The sequence below is a fragment of the Acinonyx jubatus genome, chromosome B1, assembly GCF_027475565.1.
Source record: "Acinonyx jubatus isolate Ajub_Pintada_27869175 chromosome B1, VMU_Ajub_asm_v1.0, whole genome shotgun sequence".
NCBI lineage: Eukaryota > Metazoa > Chordata > Mammalia > Carnivora > Felidae > Acinonyx > Acinonyx jubatus.
In genome coordinates this window covers 162,561,789-162,585,158 of record NC_069382.1, presented here as the reverse complement: position 1 = coordinate 162,585,158, position 23,370 = coordinate 162,561,789, and the positions used below count along the sequence as shown (strand labels likewise).

General features: G+C 39.6%; 1 protein-coding gene across 1 annotated transcript in view; it reads left to right on the top strand.

Moving 5' to 3' along the window:
* Positions 1 to 52: 52 nt before the first annotated feature.
* The window catches only part of GABRB1 (gamma-aminobutyric acid type A receptor subunit beta1), a 384,785-nt gene continuing 361,467 nt past the window's right edge, over positions 53 to 23,370 (top strand). The window contains exons 1-3 of the mRNA XM_027056332.2: positions 53 to 447; positions 614 to 705; positions 1,108 to 1,175. Coding sequence (XP_026912133.1) covers positions 368 to 447; positions 614 to 705; positions 1,108 to 1,175 — 240 coding nt within the window. The 5' untranslated portion in view covers positions 53 to 367. The remainder of the gene's footprint in view (positions 448 to 613; positions 706 to 1,107; positions 1,176 to 23,370) is intronic.

The window sequence follows — 23,370 nt, the reverse complement described above, 5'->3', positions numbered from 1 at the left end:
TTGAGTAAAAAAAAAAAAAAAAGAAAAAAGAAAAAATCAGGTTGAGGACAGAAAGGAAATGCACATAGCAACGTCCAAAGCACGAAGAAATCTCAGTATGCAAATACCTACAGGATCCCGAGCAAGGAAAGAGCAGTATATCTCTGACTACCCAGAGGACGTGCAGCACCACAAACAGGAACTTTAAAGGGATTGAAATCTGTTGCCTGTTCCACTAGGAATATTGTTTGCAAGGCACAAGGTGTCTTTTGGTAGTGAGCACCCTCTGCGCATGCGCAGGTCCATTCGGGAATTACTGCCCTGCCGCCGACTAAGTTGCATTCCTTGAATCTTCGCAGAAAAGACAATTCTTTAATCAGAGTTAGTAATGTGGACAGTACAAAATCGAGAGAGTTTGGGGCTTCTCTCTTTCCCTGTGATGATTGCCATGGTCTGTTGTGCACACAGGTGAGCTGCTGATCTTGAACGTCTCTTTTTTTCCTTGGTGTTTTTCTTTTTTACATGCTTGCTGGATCATGTAGCTTGTTATTTGGGGGTAGGTGTGCTTGTCTATATTTATGTCTGCTCGCAGTTTGTGTTCATTCTGAATACGGTCCCTACTTCTTCCCTTCAGCGCCAATGAGCCCAGCAACATGTCATACGTGAAAGAGACAGTGGACAGATTGCTCAAAGGATATGACATTCGCTTGCGGCCGGACTTTGGAGGTAATGCTTCATCTTTTTTCAACCTGTAACCCATATCTAGTTCTCCTTTCCTGTCAAAGATAAATGTCAAAAAAAAGCATGTCATTTCCGCAAGTGTGCGCTACGCCCAACGCCCTGGACACACACACACACACACACACACACACACACACATCCCGGACCCTCAGTCTCAGGTGGATGAAGCCCCAGGCAGAGCCGACCTTCCCCGGCCCGACACACCCTCTGCATAGTCACTGCATCACGCGTGTGCCCACACCTGTTTTCCCAGGCTGTCCCCTGCAAGGGGGAGTGGGGGATGGAGGAAGCCCATTCAGACGTAGTAAGCACAGGGAAGCCCCCCGCCTCTCCCCATCCTGTCGCCACTCTGAGAATGTGTCCATAATGTGTCCCACCTCCCCGCAGGGCCCCCTGTGGACGTAGGGATGCGGATCGATGTCGCCAGCATAGACATGGTCTCCGAAGTGAACATGGTGAGTGGCCTCCCGACGCGCCCGCGGCCGGGCTTACGCAGATGTGAAATGGACCTGTCCCCGCGCCCTCTGCGTTTCATTGGCGGTCACCTCGCCCCGGCCCCGGGAGTCCCACTCCGCGCGCTCCCCACAGTGGCACACACTCCCCACTCCCCACTCCCCGTTGCCCCTGGTTTGTATTTCCAACGCACACACACACACACACACACACACACACACACACACAAGCTACTGCAGTGTTCCGGAGGAAACGTGCTCGGCACTATTTGGGGAAGGACGGGTGACTGTGGTGCTGGAGGATCGGGTGGGGCGGAGTCTGAGCGTTACTTTAGCAGGGTTTCCTTTGGTGTTCCGATGCGGAGGGCACCACCTGCCGGCGGCCCGGCGGCCTGCAGCAGGGTCCCCGGACCGCGGTTCGCCGCCGCCTCCGCTCCGGGAGCGGTGGCCCAAGCCCCCCAGCCCGCCCAGGTCCCGCCACCGAACGCCCAAGCACTCCTTCAGGGTTTCAGACTGTCCCCTCCCTCCTTCCAGGCTCTGGCACACCTTGTGGCAGGAGCAACAGGCTGAGACAACAGTCCATGCTTGTTAATAGGAAAGTGCTCAAGACAGTTTCTGGGGAGGCTTGTATTGTTCCCTTGTGAGGGTTGATGAATTTGTCTTCCAGCATCTCGCAAATTTAAGTGGAAACCGAATGGGTCGAGTCACTGCTTTGCTTTATGCTAGAAACTTAAGCAGGCCGGAAAAACCTGATGATTAAAGGGACCGTGGAAATTGGGGGGGGGGGGGGAGGAGGGGGGGGAAGAGGGCGGTAGTAACATAGCGCCCTCCTTTCAAAAGGTTAGCATTCTTCTATTTCCACATTTTCTTCTCCCTTTCTGAAGCTGTTGCACAGTAGACTGAAATCATAGCTGTCGTCTTCTCTATTGGCTGTTTCCAACCACTGCGGGGTAGCAGTTTTCTAGTTGTTAGAGTTTCTAACTGTTGCTTCTCGTAAGGTAGGGGGAAAAAAAGCCTGTTGCTTTTCTAGAACCAACCATCCAGGGAATAGCTAGATCTATGTGAGCAAAATGCCATTTTTATTTCATTTGCGAAAAAATATTGTGGCAGCAGAAATTTTAGACAGCCTGAATAATTTAAAGACTATAACCCTCTGGGATTTTGTCACTCTATAGCTGCAAAGGCTATTGAATTGTCATTTCATTACGAGTGTGCCGTGTTATCTTAACATGCTAAGATTTAAGAATTCTTTCTTTTTTTAGCTTGTGTCAAGGAAAAATAAATATGTTTATAATCTATTGAAAAGGATTAGAAGAAGTCTATTAAATTTCTGTATTTTATAGTTGTAACTTCTCCTGGTTTAAATAGCTTATTTAAAATAAGGTGTCTCTGGTGGTTGTATTGGAAAAAGAAAAACAATTTTTAAAAATGAATGCATGGTGAATATTTTCTGACTCAAGGAAGGTTTTTTAACAGACTGGCTTATTAATCATATTCTGTTCGCATATATCTCAGTACCACAAAGCAACCCAAAACACACTATTTACAAACACTGGAGAACGTAGTAGTAACGTGCACATATACAAATCATACCTAATCTATGCCATTGCAACTGGATAAATTAGATAATGAATTACAAAGTAGTCTATATCATGTAGATAAATGATGATAATATTTTCCTTTCCAAGTCATTTATTTTGGCATCTTGTAAGTACCAACATAGATAATTTATAAAATGGGAGAAGATTCAGACAGCTTAAAAGGTAAACAGTGCCTTTGCTGGTGGTCTATTTTCTGTATAGCGTACTATGCTTTACAGAATTTTTAAAAATGTATAATTCTGTTGACTATATTTACAAACAACTTTGGAGCTACAAAAAGAAACTGAATTGAATAGGGAAGTTGCTATTAACCAAAACAACCATTTCCACAAAAAAAGCTCTGTGTAACTAGTTGTTCAACTGAATTCATACGTAGCCCAGACAAAGAGGATTGAGTTTAATTGCAGTACCCCTGGAAAAAGCTCCTAATGATGGAATAATACAGCCTGCTTACTTACTGTACTATGTATATATGTACTTGAGTTTTTAAAAATACTCCCCCAACAGATAAGCCTTTGAAAAATATATTGTACTAAAATACCAATTACCTTTCCACTGGGTTGTTAGAAACATGGTGGGAAAATAGAAAACACTGAACATTGAAAAATAGTAAACCTTGATTTACTTACCGTTCCTTGTTTCTGCTTTTAAATGAGAGCTACCAACAAGATCCAAGGTCTATTTTACCTTCTCTCATATATGACAAAGCATTGAGATAAATAGGTTGGAAAAAACACCAAGAAAAATGGAAACAAAGAGGACTTTTAAGATCAAGGGTTATCACCACAACCTCGATAGTTAGTTCTGGTTAAGAGCATTGTCTACAGTATGCTTTGAATTTTAGATAATATAAGTAGGGCTGAAATGTCAGTGGGAAATAAGGCTCAATGATTTTTATACTAAACATGTTTTGGTACCCTAATAGGCAGTAACTTTTGAGGTCATTTAAAAGGAATTTTTTTTTACCAAAATTGACAAAAATTAAGAATGGACAAAGAATATAATAAAAAATAGCTCTAAAGAAACTTCAGACTAAAGTCCATTCCTAAAACACTGTTCATTTTTATATTTTTATTCATTAGCATTATTACCCACCCATTCCATAGCTGGGAAAATGACATGATAATTGTACATTACATTAATGGGTTGGAAAATGAGGCTTTGTTAGGTTTTGTTCTTTTCTTATACTACCGTATGTGAAATATAATTCTATGTTGGTTTATAGCATTATCTGTTTTCAAGACTAACATAACATTGACTATTTTCTGATTCATGTTCTTCAGAACATAGAATGCTACTCCCAAATTAAGAAAATAAAAGCTAGCTTTTATGGTTAAGAACCTATACAATCCAAAATTATTGACTCTGAGCAGTGAATTCTGAGCAGCATTCCTCTGAAGAGTAATTCCAATGCGGAAAAAAAGAAAACTATACTGAGGAGCAAGACTTTTCAGGAATTAATATTATTGATTAAATTAGGAAGAATTTTTCTTATGGCAACATGGGATATACTAGGCATGCGATAGTGATTATACACTGTTATTTTTTGAACAGTTATATTTTAAAAACTACTGTGATTTCCATTTGTTGTTTTATTAAACACTTCAAACCTCCCCTTAGTTTCTGCCAAGCCATAAACCTACTCTCTCTGTCTCTGTCTCTTTCTCTCTCTCTGTAGACTAAAGATAAACAGAAGGCCGTTGGGGCAAAAAGGAGACAATAGACCCCATAAATTGCCTTTAAGTAACACTAATATCTCCCAATATAAATTCAGTGAAACACAAATGATAATAAGCAGATCTTCTCTTTGAGCAGAAGACTGGGGAAGCATGATATTAACTACCTGCAAACAAGAGTTGAATTCTTGCATTTCAGATTCCAGTAACTAGTTGTTCCTTCTTATTAAGGAGGTGGCTTCTGATGATCAGGTAGGAGTTCCAGGCATAAAACTCTCTTTCCCTGACCTAGAGAACAATGTTCCAAGTGGGCACTCCCAGAAGACTTCACATCTATTGAGTCCTGACCCAAGTAGCCATTCCTAGTAATAGATAGCACCATGCATTCATGACTTCTTTTCTTCCTTCATGCATGGGTGGATGCAATAGTGAATGCTCTTCCAGGCATTGGAAATAACAATGAAAAGAGTAAAAAAAAACAAAAACAAAAACAAAAACAACCTTACAAAAGCCTCAAATGAGCCAGTTACATAAATAATACCTAAAAGATAAACAAATATGATTTACCAAGTATCCACTGTTGTTAAATTGCCCTGTTGTTGCTGTTGTGATTTTAATATTTGATTGCAGAGGTTTCTGGTGCATACTTTAGTTATGTCCAATTATCATCATCTTGGTGACACAAAACAGTCACTACTTTCAGTATCCCCCTGCCCATTTCTTTAAGTCAGTGTTTTTCAATCTATACTGCATACCTGAATTGCTCTGAGATCTTAAAATGATAAAATGCAAGTTCTGAATCAGAGGTGTGGGATGGGGTCGGCATTCTGCATTTCCTAGGTGACACCCCTTACTGGCGTGTGGACGGCACTCTGTGCTGCAAGGTTGTAGTGCGTTATTCTGAGATCTTGCATTATTGAGAAATGAGCACCTTTTTCTCTTAAATTTCCTGAGGAATGCTATTATTTCGAGGTTCCAAATTGAGTTTTAAGTTAATTTCTAGATAACCAGGTAGCTGTGCTCAAAGGGGGACATTAGTTTAGTAATTGATGATTAAGCAATAGGACAAAGACAAGAGCCTGGATGATGGGGCTTGACTTAACTAATAAGCATTTCTCCTAAATGTGTCAATACTCATGAGTCAGCCAACCTTACATGAGGGCAATGAAAGTGTTTCCAAGCACAGTAACTCTGACAATACTATCCTGCTGCTTTACAGAACACCAGTGACTTTTCTTAGTCAGAATAGAGAACATTGCAAACTGTCCCCTCCCCACCCCCCGCCACTAAAGAGCTTGCAATAGCTTTGTAAAATAGCCTAAACATACCCTTGTTGCTGTCAGGAAATTCTCTGAGGTTATAACAAAATCACTTTGCAAATAGAGCAAATAGGTCAGTATCATTTAAAAGTAGGAACAGCTATCAGCAGTTAAATAAAGATAGAAATGCATTTTTCTCTTATATGAGTAATCAACCAGGTCTCACTTTTAGGGGCTGGGTTACAATATTACACCATCTTGAGAAGCTGAGAGAGGAAAAATGTCCCTTTACCATTCTGTTTCAAGATAACAGAAAGAGCTTTTTGTACCCTAAGCCACATCAAGGCAAGGCTATCCAAATTTTTTGAATGTTTGGGTTCACATTTGAAAGCCTATGTTCTTGGAATCATAAGGCCCTGGGTATTAAAGTGTGCAATACGATGAAAATAAATAGTAACACTTATTGAATACATCCTGTGCATGAGTTATGTTTATGGGGTGCTTTATATCACTAGCTCATTTAATCCTAGATTTAAGGTTATGGGGTTATTATCCTGCATTATAGATGGAGAAACTTAGGCTATAGTGATTAAATAGTTTGCTCAGATGTTACAGAGCTAGTAAATGGCATGGCCTAAGTCTGAAACCAGGCAACCTGACTCCAGGGCCTGGCTCCTATCTGCCAGGCAAGCAGAAATATATTCCCAGTATGTAGCTTTGGAACCTTGAGTGAGTCATTTGACTTCTCTGGGCCTCAGGTTTCCCCTCTGTAAAATGAGAGTAAATGGCACTATTGCTAAACCTGTTTTCAGTTCAAATATTCTATGACATAAACTTAGACCTTTAAAGATTTTAGACTCTGCCCAAAATAAGATTCTTCCATTCTATCTTATTCTTCTGTTATAGTCTATCTTCTTCCATTTAGTTCTCCTGTTAGATATGTCAATCAACAAACATTTATTGAATTCGTATGGACTACACAAACTGTGGTCTCCTGGGAACAACGCAGCAATGATTGTATGTCATCTGGGGTCTCTTAAATCACCATTTTCATTGGTCATGGAATTATTGTCCTTTTTTTTTTTTTCCTAAACACATTTCCAAAGACAGCAATAAGAAACAGTGGATCAATGGTCTTCAAAATGAGACTTGACTGATTCCTGGTTTACATTGTACCGAATGTTGGAGCCAGCACCTAGACGGAAATATTTCTATCCAATTCTGTCCACTGTGTTCAAACTGGGAACATCACTCCACTCTAAATTAATAAAATTTTCAACACTTAACGTGAAACAGTAAGAAACCATTACTCTCCAGGATCTGGGTATCCCAAAGATTTACCCAAACCACTTAAAATCTTTCCATCAGGTGGTCTGGTGGCAACAGTAAAGCTAAAGTGTTCATCTCAGCTGAGTATTACTTGATATCAATTCTCTAAGTGTTTGATACTTTTTGTCTTGGCAGACCCCCAAAGTCTCAATAGCACCCTCAAAACACAGAGGAATGAAATCTTGCTATTAGCAAGGAAGGTAAAAAATTTCAAAAGAAAAATAATGGTTGTAAGTGTTTCCAACTGACTTGAGTTTTAATAACTCAGATGACATTACCACACTTGAAGATAATAGGAGGATAAATGGATATATGCTAATAATTGATTAAATGTTAGTACAGAGCTTCCTCATGAACTTTTTCACAGCACTAAATCCTATTTTTTTTATAATACCAGAGCCGAGTTTCTATATTTTAGAATACTTGTTTTCAGCAGATTGTACATTTCATGAAATCTTTTGACTATCCACCGAAGGAAGTTAATAGTCTGTGACATATAACAACCTATTACTCAGCCCTTGACAGAAATGTTCAAGAAAGGATTTACAATTAATTCCTATAAGTGGATATACATTAGAGAAAAGGTTGGCCAAAGAGTAAAAGATGTGTGGGTTTTCTTTTTTGTGAGCCCTGTTATCCTGTTTTAGAATCTTTATTAGTCCTCATTGTTTTTCTACTAGTAGTTTTTTTCTGCTACCCCTCTGTTAGGCACTTAATGTATGCCCCCTCTTTCAGCCCAGTACAACTTGTCATTGTATCGCATATTTAAGATTAAAAGGCTTTTTTTCCAAGAGCATTCATTCAACTACTCTACTAGTCTCTGTCCTCGTAGAATTTACATTCTTCTCAAAAAAATTATTTAAAACTTTATTTGGCAGAATGAAGATTCTTTCCCTTTGAGAGATTTGGAAACATTTACAGTTATTTTGTTCTTGGGTTGTTTTGGTTCAACACATACTTATAGAACAATTCTTTTTTTAAAAAAATGTTTTTAATGGGTCCTAGGGATGGAAATATGACTAACATATGCTCCAAACCTTCAAATATTTTACGGTATACAAGACAATGTATACCTAAAGTTATTTTATTTATTTATTTGGGGGGCGGCTTGAACCTATGAACCATGAAGTCATGACCTGAGCCGAAGTCAGATGCTCAACTGACTGAGCCACCCAGGCACCCCACAAATATAATTTCTTCATTAAATGCATGTAAAGTGTTTCAAATTGTGTCTATCACATAGTAAGCACTAAATAAATGTTAGCTATTAACATTATTTTTTAATATGAAATTTATTGTCAAATTGGTTGAAGATATTTTAAAATGATGTGTTAGGTGCTATGATGGAGACATGTATGTCCAAGATTCTATGGGAACATGGAAGAGTGGTTTCCAAGGTGTAGTAAAGGGTTAATCCTGAGGAGAATCTTAAAGAGATATAGTAGTTAGCACCATGTATAGGCTACAAATGAAAAGAAGAATCTTTCAAGCAAAAAATAAGGGCATAAGCATTGGCAGGTGTGTATGAAAATAGCCTGAGTGTTCCAGAAACCACAGGTTAGTAGTCACTCTTGTGAGAACTTAAAGAGCACGGGGAAGATTGTCAAGAGATAAGATGATACTAAAATCAAGGTGTAGAACAGTGTTATTGAATGTTCTCCTGTGTATAAAAAGAAGGCTGTCTGTCTCTGTCTCTGTCCGTCTGTCTGTCTCTGTCTGTCTGTCTGTCTGTCTCTCTCTCTCTCCATGTGTGTGTGTGTGTGTGTGTGTGTATACACACATACATATTTACAGAACACACACACACACAGTATATGCACTGACCATTTCTGGAAGAATATACAAAAAATGAATGGTTGTCTCTTGGAAGTGGAACTAGGAGTATGGCCTGAAGGGATAGTCATTGTATTTTACATACCTGCTTGAGTTGTTTGATTAAACAAAAATCTTATACATGTTTTAAGCTTTCACTCTAAAAAGACACACACAAACGCACATGGAAAGAAATGATGCTGGAATATGTATGCTAAGAAAATGAATACTAATCCTGAAATACAGAAAACGTGCTAAAGGTTCTAACAGGTGCTATGTTTTACATGTCAGAGAGATCATTCTGGAAGTGATGTGGAGGATGAGGTAGAGGAGGATAAAATTGGGGGCAGCATTCCTAGTTAAGAAGCTAAGAGGGTGGTTCAAAATCCAGGTGAGAGGGGATAAAGTAGAAGAAGAATGACCTTAGGAATTGGAAGTAAAAAAGAAGAAGAGATAATCAAACAGAGGCAAATTGGAGGGATTTTATGACTGGCTATTTTTTTAAATTTTTTAAGTTTATTTATTTATTTCGAGAGAGACAGCCTAAGTGGGGGAGGGACAGAGAGAGAAGGAGTGAGAGAATCCCAGGGAGGCTCCATACTGCCAGCACAGAACCAGACCTGGGGCTCAAACTGAAGAAACCATGAGATCATGACCTGAGCCGAAACCAAGAGTTGGACACTGAGTTGGACACTTAACTGACTGAGCCACCCAGGCGCCCCATGTGACTGGTTATTTAATGGAGATTAGAGAGAAGATGATCCTAGAATGCCCTATGAGGTTCCATGTCAAATGATCGGCACATGTGGTACCATCTGCCCAAGGATGGAACACAGGAAAAGAAGCTCCAACCATCTTATTCACCACTGAAGTGGGTATGTTATCAGAATTAAAAAAAAAAAAAATTGCCAGAGCATGTTACTATAAGCTTACTTGTGGGGACACTGGGGTAGAATATTGGAGACTGAAACTGTCCTGAAGAAGACTAGTTCTTTGATGAGTTTTCTAATTCTGTTCACAAATAAGGCAAGCTCTACAGGGAGAAATCCTGGGGTGCATCAATGTGGTGGCTCAAATGAGCTGATTAGAGATAAGGAGAAAGGGTGTTGGCAGAATAGAGTGTAGTCAACTTTAATCTCTAGCAATATTGTTCTTTCTCGGTGAGGACCTAGACCCTGATAGTATGTAAAACATACTTCTCAAATTCGTCCAGGGATGTAATCTTTGTACTCTGTTTTAGTTGCCTTTATAAAACCAAACAGGTGGGGAAAAAAGATGTGTGGAGAACTCACTTACGCAGCATCTGCTCTCTTCTCTACCACGTCCCCAAAATGATTCAGAGCCCTTCTGGAACACTGTGTTTCCATGTGAAGTCATGTGCAAGCACTGTGAGTTCTTGCAGAAAGTGTATTTGGTGATGACATGAGACCAACAGAACACAAGTGAGGCCAATAGCATGCCTCGAGAAGTGAATCTTAGCTGCCAGGAAATTAAAAAGTAATTCCCAGCTTTGCTGAAGAACTGAAACATCTGAATGGCTTGATGGGAATGATTTTAAACGAGAATTCAACAGAGCCCTGCCCCTCACAAATGTTCTCATGGAAAAGGGATAGCTATTTAAGCAGAGGTGTATTCATACATTGTAATATTTGGTTTAGAGAAAAAAGGCAGAGATGTAGCTGGAGAAATAGATCCAAATAGAAAAGGATTCTTAGGTAGCTATTAGCAATCAGCTAACCCATACTAGAGTATGGGTTAAGGCACTTCAGATACAACAGGAAAGTTAGAAGCTAGATGCCTCGCTCTTGTTGCTGAATGGATTAATCAGGGAAGTTGCTAGAAGTGAATCCTGCTTGAATGAGAGGGTTATTTGGGATCCTTCCTGAAAGCGGGGGAATAGATTTGTTGAAAACTCAGGCTCCCTGCCTACTCTAACCCTCTGTGACTCATGGTAAGATTTTTTTTCTTTCTCTCTTTTCTTCTGATCTATTATTTTCAAGAGAATGATACACAATTCTCTAGTCAAGAGGAACAGCTTTGTGGTTTCCATAGAGACATTTCAATGACATTTAGTTGAAATCCTACCTAGAATATTTCTCATGTCAGAGGCCTTCATTTCTCCCTCCTCCACTTGCAATCCCTCTCCCACCCAAATCCATCTAGATCTACTTTAAAGCCCACAGGAAGTCATCTTTCTTCTGTGGAGCCTTTTCTGTAGCCACACCAGAGAGAATTATGCTGGAGAAAGAGTATACAGGGCATATAAACAAATCAAGACTCCAAAGAGGCAAAAGACCCAATATAATATAACGATCCTCTTTTAGTCCCAATAAGGTTTTTATTGACCTTGTCTTTTCACCCTGCACTATGTAAGCTCCAGGAAGTTTAGGATTATATTCTTTATGCTCTCTGTGTAGCTCCTAGCATATTATGGGAACTTAATAATAACATTTATTAGGATTATAACATAATTTTTCTGGTCATAAAGAAGTGTTAGTAATAATGTCATTTGAATTTATTAATTCAGAAATTAATAGGTTCTCTGTCAGGTCTACCTTATGCCTGAATCTGTAATTTTCTTTTATGCTGATCATGAATCAGGAGCCGTTTCTATAGAAACAATTTTATCACATGGCACAGTCAGTTTCACACACACAAAACTACTTCATGACAAATATCAGTGCAATGTACATACACACACACACACGCGCGCGCGCGCACGCATGCAACCACCTAACTTTTCTTCAGCATTAAAAAATAATGACTGCTTTTCATTCTTCAAAGTGTCATTTCCATACTGGCACCTGGACTATCACTATTTCTGGAAATATTTAAGAAATTGTTAAAGAACCACTTGATTGATGACTATAAGGCAAGTGACATTTAAAAAGAAGGAAAATCAAACTTAACAGGTAGCATATGAAAAGGGATTCCTCAGCCAATCTGGAGAGGTTATGAATAAGTAGATTTTAAAAGATAACCCAATAACTTTATTAAGTTTCAAAATATAAACTAAAAAACATGTCTAATTGAGAAATATACATATTTAATGTATGTGTTTATAATCTATCTATCCATGTAGTTATTTTTGCTCTAATTGTATCCTTGCTGCTACATGCTAAGTTTGCTTTCAGATGTCAACTTTTGTCTGAAACTTCCAGATCCACAGAGTAGTTGGTCATAACTAGTAAATGTGTTTATTCAACTGCCACACTAAATGGTGATAAAAGATTCTTTTTTTTTTAAATTTTTTAAGTGTTTATTTATTTTTGAGACAGAGAGAGACAGAGCATGAACAGGGGAGGGTGAGAGAGAGAGGGAGACACAGAATCTGAAACAGGCTCCAGGATCTGAGCTGTCAGCACAGAGCCTGACACGGGGCTCGAACTCATGGACCGCGAGATCATGACCTGAGCTGAAGTCGGATGCTTAACCGACTGAGCCACCCAGGTGCCCCATGATAAAAGATTCTTCCACTGACATCACCACCTCTGTGCCCATCCCCTCACACACACACACACACACACACACACACACACACACACACACACTTCAGCACATCCCAAAGAAACAACTGAGAGAACAGATTCCCAGTTCAAACTGACTGCTGAGTTGAGGCTGGTGAGAGCAGACAGAGAAAATTCTCTATAAAGCTTAGTTGAAATATAATTGAATATATTCAATTTGTGAATTCAATATAATTGAAACTCTTGGCTTAATGTGATAGGAACTGCTTTTTAGAAGTTTTGAAGTTGGGAATTGGAGGAGGGAGACTGGCTGAAAAATTTGTAGAGTAGAAAGTACTCACAAAACTGGAAAATTATATTCAATCCTTGTGGGTTATTGGTCCATATCTCCTACGTCATGCTACCACCAGTTTTGGATATGCTCCTGTGTGCTCTGTTGCCATGAAGTTTCAAGGGGACTTTATAACCAGGGGCTCTGAAATTATGGAAGGATATCACAGGTGACACCTGCCCTGCTGTGCTCAACATCACTAGCATAGAACATAAGCATGTCTTGATGAACCATGTGTTTGAATAGTCATAATGAAGTTTTTCCACATTTTGAAGGATTTGCACCTTTGGTTCTGCAAAACAGAGATACGTGAACCCAAACTCAAACAAAGCAGTTGCTATTATTCTTTTCCAATACTGTTAGGTCTCACCGACTGGAGGTTTGTTATTGAGGCAAAATATGGGATTCTGTTGGTATTTAGGTAGGGAGTACCAGTGGGAAGCTAACAGCTTAAATGCCATCATTTGTTCCTGATACCCTCAGTTTTGATTACTGCTGAATTGCAAATAACCCCAGAGAGAGGCAACAATAATGCCAGAGTTTAGTTCCTGTATTTACATCAGAGTGTGAAGGAATAGTTTAGTGAGGGAATAGGTTTGCTTAAGAGACAAAGATTAGAAAAGGATACGAAGAGAGGAGGGAAACAGGAGTTATTTCATACTTTTCTTAGAATCAGCGGTTTCCTGACTTTGGGAGCCGATATGAAACAGCTAGAAAAAGTGACTGAGGTGTGCTGAGACAGCATTTGTGTGGTCCACACTGATCCTCTGCCCTCAAAATGTATTTTGCTTGATCTGACAGCAATGCCTGATATTTTGTAACCTGAGATGTGAAATCAACAAACTCACCTCCATTCTCTGGAGATGTACCATCCATACTGATGGGCAAGGTGATGATAATATCTGGCAGTTTTAATTATAGGATAATATCTTGTAGTTTTAATAACTTTGTAGACAATGAATCTTATAGTTAAAATCAGTGTCTAGTGGGCAGCATACTGGCAACTTTTTAAGTCCAGACACTCCCCATCTGGCGTATATAATTTTGGTTTTTCTCCTGAAGTACATTCCCCTTGAATGTGCTTCTGTCAAGTTATATTTGAATAATTTTAAATCACTTTAAAATGTCAGGATGATGTTGTATCCTCATTTATACTCTCAAGCATAAATCTTGTGACTTAAGCCCCTTGATTCTCAGTTTCACGTAAAATGGAAATAATAATTTCTGCTTCACCTATTTCAGGGAGCTGTGAGAATCAAAAGAAATAAATCATATACAAATATATGGTCTGTATATGTGATATATAAATTGCAAATTACTATATAAATATTAAATGCTGGTATTTTCATTATTTTACCATCATCTCCAAAGCTTATAATGAATTTCTCTGTCTTTAATGCCAGGACATCAAGAGTAACATTGATTCACAACATGAATAATCAAATATAGTATTTTTATTTAATATTGGGGTTTTCATCATGCAGTTGAAATTTATAGTACTTCTAATTGTGAAACTATTCTGTGAAATCTGAGAGAAAGAAATGGAAAAGTTCGTTGACTTCCTCTTGGTTCTCACTTCTCAAACTTAAAGTTTCAGTCTGTGTAGGGTCCTCCCATACCTCTCTAAGTTTCATATTTTGTATTACTCCCTGGTAATGTGGTTTTCCATAGGCTTAGCCTAGGAAAACCTGTGGTTTTCCATAGGCAGAGCCTAGGGCTCTGGAGTTGATTTCTTCAATTACAGACCCTCCACCTGCAGGATCTGTTACCTTGACATTAACTTTAGAGTAATGATATAATTTGTTTTCTAAGCATGCACTTTTGAGAATAAAAGGGAACACTGTTAATATTACCTGGGACAGGAAGTGTAACCAACACAATGCTGGGAAAGTCAAGACTATGATCATTTTGTGACACTGAAAGCCTGAATTTTTTCGTCTTTAAGATGACGATAAGTGCTACTTTCTTCTTAGGTCATTAAAAGCAAAATAAGATAATGTGTTCCCAGGCTTGGGGAAAATATTGGTTATTTTTTAAACTGATGCTTCTTCTTTATTGGGCACTTACTGTGTATGAGGCACTGTTATGAGTGCTTTATATGTCAATATCCAACATAGAATTATGTGGATGAGATAAGACAATAAGAGTTTTTATCCAAAGTTTGAGATAATCAAATTAAAATATCGTCTATCAACTTACTTTTGCTTACCAAGAACTTCATAAGAGCTAAGAATTGTGAAAGGTTATTAAAAATTGTAGCATTTACTTTATTCCTTCAAGGAACATCCAAAAATCTCATGGAGAGGGTAAGTTAAGAAAAAGTAACTGTCTTCATGAGGTCATAATTGACCACAAGTAGCACTAAAAAAAAGTGCCCTGAAGATGAGATCACAACTCAGGACATCACAGAGAAAATGCAAACACGCTGAGATGTTCAAGATGAGATCATGTAGGTAGGAAGGTGATGAGTATTCCAGGCAGAGAAAATAGAACTAAAAAGACTGTAGAGAGATAAGAATACTAAGAGTACTCAAGAAGAGAGAAATTCACTAACAATATTTGAATTTTAAGGCTTGGAAAATCATTCCTGCATCTTAATAATGAAAATTGATACTTATTGAGCACTTCTACAAAACAGGTACCATTTGAGTACTTTATAATTATTAACCCATTTAATCCGTCATGCAGCCATATGAAGTATGTCACTATTGTTTCTTTTTTTTTAAGGGAGAAGTATTTTATTTTTTCATTTTTTAAAATGTTTATTTTATTTGTTATGTTATAAAACATTCATTTTAAATGTTTATTTATTTTGAAGGAGAGGGGAGAGGAGGGGCAAAGAGAGAGGAAGAGAGATAATCCCAAGCAGGCTCCACGCTGGCAGCATGGAGCCCTACATGGGGCTTGAACCCACAAAGCAGGAGATCACGATCTGAGCCAAAACCAAGAGTCAGATGCTTAACTGACCAAGTCACCCACGTGCCCCTCATTATTATTTCCATCTTATGGGTAAGGAAACTGAGACATAATAAAGTTAAGTAACTTCCCCAAAGTTACACAACTAGTAAGTGATAGAGCTGTGATTTGCACTCAAGTCTGTGATCTGCATGCCAGATCTGAAGATGCCTTCATAGTCTGTGTGTGGTAGTTTTGTCATGAAATCAGGTCATAAAGCATCATTATTTCCAATAACATTTTTAAGTTGATTTATTTATCTTGAGGGGGAAGGTCAGAGAGAGAGAGAGAGAGAGAGAAAGAGAGAGACTCCTAAGCAGGCTCTAGCGCAGAGCCCAATGTGGGCTTGAACTCATGAATCCCTAAGATCATAACCTGAACCAATCAAGAGTCAAACACTTAACCAACTGAACCACCCAGGCACCCCTCTAATAACATTTAAACGTAGGTTTCAAAGATTAGGAAACACGATTAATAGTTAGCAAAATGTGTCCTACAATGAAATGCATTAGCAATCGATATTACTTAGCTCAAAGTTAAACTTTAAAAAGATTAAAGAGTACCTTGATTAACGTCTTTAGGTTATGAAAACGTTTGATCCATTCACGGATTTAAGTCACACTGGACGATTTAATGCAAGGTGTCACTTAAAGTGCTGTGTAAGGTACTTACTGGAAATAGAGAGAGAAAATGGATTTGATGCTGCCGCTGAGAGAACTCAACTTGAAAAAAGAAGCAAAGTTTAGATTGGACATAAGGAAGAACATCTTGACTGTAATGAGTAAGAAGATGCTGGAAGGAGCTATGAAGAGTATCTGGGAAGTGTCCATCCTTAGAAAGCCTCAGAACAAGAAAAGTTAATTATATCTGTCCCAGTTGGCTTATATGGCTCTTCTGTCTAAAGGCAAGAGGGCGACATAAGAAAGAGCCTTTCTCTAAGACCCTTCCCAATTGAGAAATTTGAACTTTGAAGATTTTTACTTGATAGTTACAAACAATTCATTGTAAGATCTTCAAAAATCCCCACATTTTGATTACTTTTGCAGTATATACTTAGTTAAGAGGATTACAACCACACACTCAGAGCATGTGAACAGGGCACTTGGCTGGGCTGTCATTAATTCAGTGGCTGTTTCTGGAACAGCTAACTTATTGACCTTATAGTGCATGTTACTCAAACTTCTATCTCAGAAAAAGTTGCCATGTCACTAACTTTCGGGGTAGTTAATGAAGAAGAGAGATGCAGGAGATATTAAATCCTCAAATGCCAAGAGTTTCCTGTAATGAGAGCTTCTTAAAGATTGTGCCTAATAAATGCCTTCTGCACAGGGCCGGCTGAATAAAATTATGTTGAATTAAATTGAAATATAATGCATTCAATTCAAGTCTGTGTACACATTATTACATCAGTATTTAGTCCTGGGAAAAAGGGCAACTCTTAATGTTAAGAATAGAAAGTTATTAAAATATAATGAATACATACCATGTATTGGGTATCTGAATAAGTATTTGAAATCAGTTTTTACAAGAGCCACCTGAGATAGGAATATTTAATATCTCTCTTCCACAGAGAAAGAACTGAGAATAGTAAGGCTCTGGGACATTTGAGGTGGAGTTGTGTTTAAAGTTCAGGCCTGTTTGACTTCAGAGTCATACATCTAACCCCCTCTCTTTGGTTCTGGGACCCAAATCCAATGTGTGTGTGTTGGGGCAGGGAGTGATTCTGCACACATACAACAAGCAATTCTCTGGAAACTAGCTGGGTGTCCTATAGTTCAACTTAATTCTGACACTATCTATCTTGAGATATCATCAGGTTCTCCAGGTTAAAGTTCAACCCTACAAGACTGTCTCCCACTTCAGATTCTAGTCGCAAACCCTCGTTTTTCCCTGTACTTCTGACTGACTGGCATTAAATCAGAGGTTCCCATGATCTCCTCCTTGGGTTTGATTCTTTTTTGCTGTAGTGGCTGATAGAACTCAGAGAAACATTTTACTTATAGATGACAGTTTATTATAAAAGAAATATTTTATCAGAAATAACCAGATGAAAGAGATGCATGAGACAAGATATAAGGAAAGGCTTCTATGTCCTCTCCAGGAATAGTGTTGTCCCAGCACCTCCAATGTGCTCGCCAAGTGGGAATCTCTCTGGACTCCATCTGAGGAGCTCTGTGGCAGAAAATACGGGGGCAGGGGTGGGTGAGGGGAGACCAAATATGTATTTCTTATTCTAAATCACAATATCGTATGCCCCTTCTCATATTATCCAGCCATCAATTCTTTCTGTTTTAGAGTTCACTCTGGTCTGAATTGTGTTATAAAAACAGATCTTTTTTTTTTCCTTCTACATGAAGGGTCAGGCAGAATCCTACTCAAAAGGATCAAGTTTTGGGCTTCCTGGGTGGTTCAGTCGGTTGAGCCTCTGACTCTTGTTTTCAGCTCACGTCATGATTTTCTGGTTTCGTGAGTTCGAGCCCTGTGTGGGGCTCTGCACTGCCAGTGGAGAGCCTGCTTAGGATTTTCTCTTCCTGTCTATCTCTGCCCCTTCCTCACTTGTACTGTGTCTGTCTCTCTCAAAATAAATAAATAAACTTTAAAAAATTTAAAGAAAGGATCAAGTTTTGACTTTCAGGGCTCAAAATAAGCATATGCATAGGAGTAGTTGGCATTCCTGATCCAGTTCAGCAGGATTACAGATCTTTCTCGACCTGAGGATGGAGTTACATCTCGTTGACCCATTGTAAGTTGAAAGTATCCTTAGCTGGAAATGTATTTAATATTCGCAGCTTCCCGGACATCGTAGCTTGGCATAGTGTATCTTACTCACCCCAGAATTCTCCTATTTGCCTACTGTTGGGTAAAATCATCTCCAAAGCCAATTTTATAAGAGAGTGCTGAATATCTCATGTAATTTATTGAAGATGATATTGACAGTGAGAAGCAGAATGGTTGTCTGGGTACAGGATGGGAGTCAGTGTATGGGCTGCTGACGATTGTTCCTGATCTTCCGGCTGACTGGGAGCTGGGACTGCTGTCGCTGTTGCAGCCCAGCGTTACGAGAGTATCACACTGCGTATCACTAGCCTGGGAAAACATCCAAATTCAAGATTCCAAGCGTGGTTTCTGCTGAATGCCTATCGTTTTTGCACCCTCCAAAAGTCAAAAAAAAAAATCATAAGTAGAACCATCATAAGTCAGAGACTGTCTGTATTTCCCTGGACAGAGCCTTACCTCTTAATCTTTGCATGTTCAAAGACTTAAAAAAAAATGACTCACACCAGAGGAGAGTGTCGTTTGGTGGGAGCCCAGTTTCTTGCTTCTCCCTCCATTGACATCCTTGTCATGGTCCATAAAGCAGGCAACACAACATTTTTCCTGTCAGGTTTGCCTGCAAGGGTGATTTCTTTGTTTGAGTTCAAGACGAAGACCCAGAAAATCTAAAATCTGTTATTTTTCAATTCACAAGATTTCCTGCAAGCGGAAAGAAAGAATTGCTCTCCACTCCAGGATTCTCTAATGGGGGCAGGCGGCAACAAACAGGAGGGGGGCAGCATGCCAACTGTTTCTTGGTGGGGAGAGTAGGGAAGCTAATTAGACAACCCATTTCTGGGGAGAGAAGACAGAAAAGGCTCAGGTATATTTAGCTCTTCTTATTTTTCCCACTGACACTGAGAGAGAAATCAAACAGGAATATGTAAAGGTCAGATCATCTCATCACTGTCCTTTTAGAAATGGGAAATTACATTATGAAACGCGGATGGCATCTTGAGGTTAAAATAGCAAGTTATTATACCACAAAGCTTACAGGGGACATTTTTCATTTTTCCGCCTCATGGAGGAAGATACATTCAAAATACATTTGTTTTACTTTTTTTTAATGTTTATTTATTTTTGAGACTGAGGGAGACAGAGCGCGAGTGGGGGAGGGGCAGAGAGACAGAGAGGGAGACACAGAATCTGAAACAGGCTTCAGGCTCTGAGCTGTCAGCACAGAGCCCGATGTGGGGCTCGAACCCACGAACCGGGAGATCATGACCTGAGCCGAAGTCGGACGCTTAACCGATTGACCCTCCCAGGCGCCCCTTAAAATATATTTATTTTAAAAATTAAATACAGATACTAAAACATGTGAAAACCTGTGTTTCTTTGGCTTCATCGGAATGATGGCAACGGAGATATAACAATTACTTCGCTTACCTCCACCGCAATAATAAACGGAAAGGATTTCTGTATATATTTCTGACTTCTATATATATATTCGATATCTATTTCGAAAGTAGAATACAGTCATGGAACACAGTTTGGGGGAAAAACAACTTGCTTGAAATAAACTGTTGTTCCTGTATTTCAAAAATGCAGAGTTAGGCTATTCGAGAGACCACTAATTTCACGCTTTCTTTCTTGGGGTACTAAATAAGGCATAGTACTGATACTCGCTAACATAGATCTTGCTGCATTTGTTGATTCCTCGCAGCTGAGGAATGATATGTGCTCTTACCTCTCAGTGGGGAGTTTAGCAAGGACATGCTTAACTATGCATGTGCTTTGGCCACAGACTGCAGTCCCACACAGGTCCAGGCACACCTGGATCAGGTCACGTCAGAACTTTATTATCTTTGGTTCCAGGATTTTGCTGAGTTCCCAGGCTAAAGGGTGGGTGCAGCACAAAGTGGCTTCAAGAAAAGTTATAATTTTCGGCGTGATGCATTGTGGGTTTTACTGAGGTATGAAAATACGTAATTTTGGAATAATGTTCATAATTCACATCATCAGACTAGCACATTATTTTATAACTTCTACATTCCTTTAACTTCTGATTGTATTAGAGAGTTAATAGGGGGGAAAAGCCCATGTCAGCCAATAAATATATGTATTTTTAAGAGTTTGCAGCTAGGAATTCCAAAGAAGGCGTTTGTTTTTGCTGTTTTGAGAGATTTCAGATACAAAGGGGAAAATAAAGGCCAGGGCAAACAGTTCAGGGAAGCAGAGAATTATTTTGATAAATTAGAGTTTATAGATACCTGCCTATCATTTTTGTTGAACAGCTGCTTTGCACATGGCTTGCTATAAGCATACGTTCAGCATTGGGAGAAAGACTATTTTCCCTCAAATTGCCTCCTTTGCATTGAGAAACAAATTAACAGCAAATGTTCAGTTCTGTCTCCTGACTCCTCACATCCCCCCCGCCCCTTACTCTACATGAATGCAAAGAAAAACTTCAATCACAAACTCAATTTCAGTGTCATTGACAATTCCTCTGTCTTCTTCCACCTTTCCTTCACTCTCCTGCTCTTTTCCCCCATGTTTCCTTAATATAGTAATTAATGGAGACTCATCTGACCACCATCTGTTCTGAAAAAACAACATGGTAGAAAACGTATGGGTTGTTATTTAGCCCACCCTGGGTTCTGGCACTGTATTTGTGAATGCTCTCTCTGTTAATTTCCTTGTCTCTGAATGTTGGAGCAAGGGGAAAATGCCATTCAGACTCACTGAGTCTGCTTCTTCTTTCTCAGGCAGGCAGGCACAGATTATGTCAGTAGGAAGATACATATTTAGGTTGCCCCTTCTGCTTACTGAGGAAAGCAGGAAGGAAGGAAAAGAATATTGAGATTTCAAAGGCTCTACCAGTTATTCCGTGGAGCTAAAGGGCAAGACCCAGAATAACTGGCCGTTTGGGTAGGGGAAATGTTAGTGAGCTTTTGGAAATATAAATTATGTCTAGAGTTAGGAAGGGGAGAAGAGCGAAAATTCTCTGAGCTATAATCCAAGAGGAGTTGAGGGCAGAATAGAAAATGGAGGACCAGGGTGAAAAGGAAGACTGGAGACAAAAAGAGCTGGGGAAACTAGTCAAGAAGTTGAAATTCTCACCAAATAATTCCCAGCGCCAGAGTGGCTGAAGGACTTTAAAACAGGGGTTTTAACTGTTTGATGTTATGTTATTTTTCATTGCTGTCATATAAACCACCATCGCTTCTGTACGTTTTCAAAAAAGTCTGTGATTTTAGAAATGCTTTGTTGGAATGGTTTTGAGGAGTGAGTTCCTCATCTGGGTCAGCTTGGAATATAGGGAAGACAACAGCCATGTACTTAAGACCAGAATGATAATAAGAATGCAGAAGAAATAGGAAATCAGAGCCAGAGGTGACTGTGACATGTCTGGACATGCACAAAAATCCCAGGGAAAACACTGGAGTTTTAGTAGTACATGATGAAGGGCTTGGGTTAATTGATTTCAGTCTCAGAGGATGTCTGCTGACATCTGGTTATGAATAAAGTATGATCAAAGCCACCATGTAGGAAGCAGAGAGCCTGGTGCCTAGTAGGTGCTGAATAAACTTGGGTCCCCTCATTTCACAGAAATAATATGGAGGCCACTGTGCCACTACAGGAAAGGATTATGGGAAGACTTGAGTACATAGGAAGTTAAGAGCATGGCAGTAAGGCATGATCAGTGTTTTCTTTCCTGATTTCCTGTGGGACTTCCCATGGAGGCTGAAAACTCATGCGTGAATATTGATGTGCATTTTCAGACATAGACCGAAAGTGTGGGGAGAGGGCTTTCTGGCAATTCAGTCCCTGTAACACATGCATAATTACTTAAAAGAACATGGCCACCAATTTAAAGTTGTTTTGCACACACTCAAAAGCATGAAGCTGCCATAGTCACAATGTGCCTTAAGACCTAGTTTGTGCTGCCCCCTTTTAAGTACCAGAGGTAGTGAAGCCCAAGAATTCAGAACCAGTGCCTTAAACGCATCAGAGACACATACCCTGTTCCTGGCTATTGCTGGTTCTGCTGATCTTTCTGTTTGTGTCCCATGCTTTCTAACTTCCTGTTCAGTTCTCCCATTTTCCTCCCTGGCTTTATCTTAGCATTATGAGTCTTCCTGTCAATGTACCTATTCCTTTGTGGATTAGCTTCCAAAATATTCAGTGGACTTACATACCAGGTGATTTGAACCTGCTGTCCCTATGGAAACAGATGAGGCCCCTAGCTGGGCATACGCTATTGGGTAAACTTGGGGATAAAGCAACTGCAGAGTCCATAAAGGAGATAGGCATGTTGACAGGAAGATGCCTAATGTTAAGGCAGATGCAAGGAGGTAAATTAGAGATCCAGGCAGAACACTTCCATTTGTGAACAAAGCTGAGATGTCCAGAGAAGAGAGAGACAGAGAGAGAGCACCAGCTAGGGCTAGGGTGAACTCAGCAGGTACAGTTAACTGATGGAAATCAGAGAGGAAATTCAAATATGAGGAAAAAGAGAGGAGTAGGAAGGGACGTGTTGCAGGTTGGGCTTTTCTGTTTATCAGGACGTATTGGAAGATGCTGTCAGGAGCAACTGCTGTGGGACAGTGAGAGCACAACACTAGGCAAAAGGAGAGGTGAAACTTTGGACTTTAATAGTACATGATGCAGTGAAATTGAGTCAAGATGCCATTGCCACAAATGCATAACTAACCCCAAGGGGAAATTTGGAGCCAGAATGACATCAAATTACCTGGAATTGAGGCATATGGCCTGGGTCTTTACATTCTCACCTTTGCACCCCCACTCCACCATCACCAGCTCCTGGAAAGGAGATGTGAGTGACTGTGATGGGGACATTCTCCAGCCAGGGCATTCCTGGAGAGGGACTCAGCAAAGATATCAGCCACCACTCCCAAGAGCTGGAGAAATGAGTGTTTCAATCTTGAAAGGGCTGCGAGGTATGGGCTGGGCCTCACAGCATCTCCCTCACACCCCTAGAGACAGAACACAG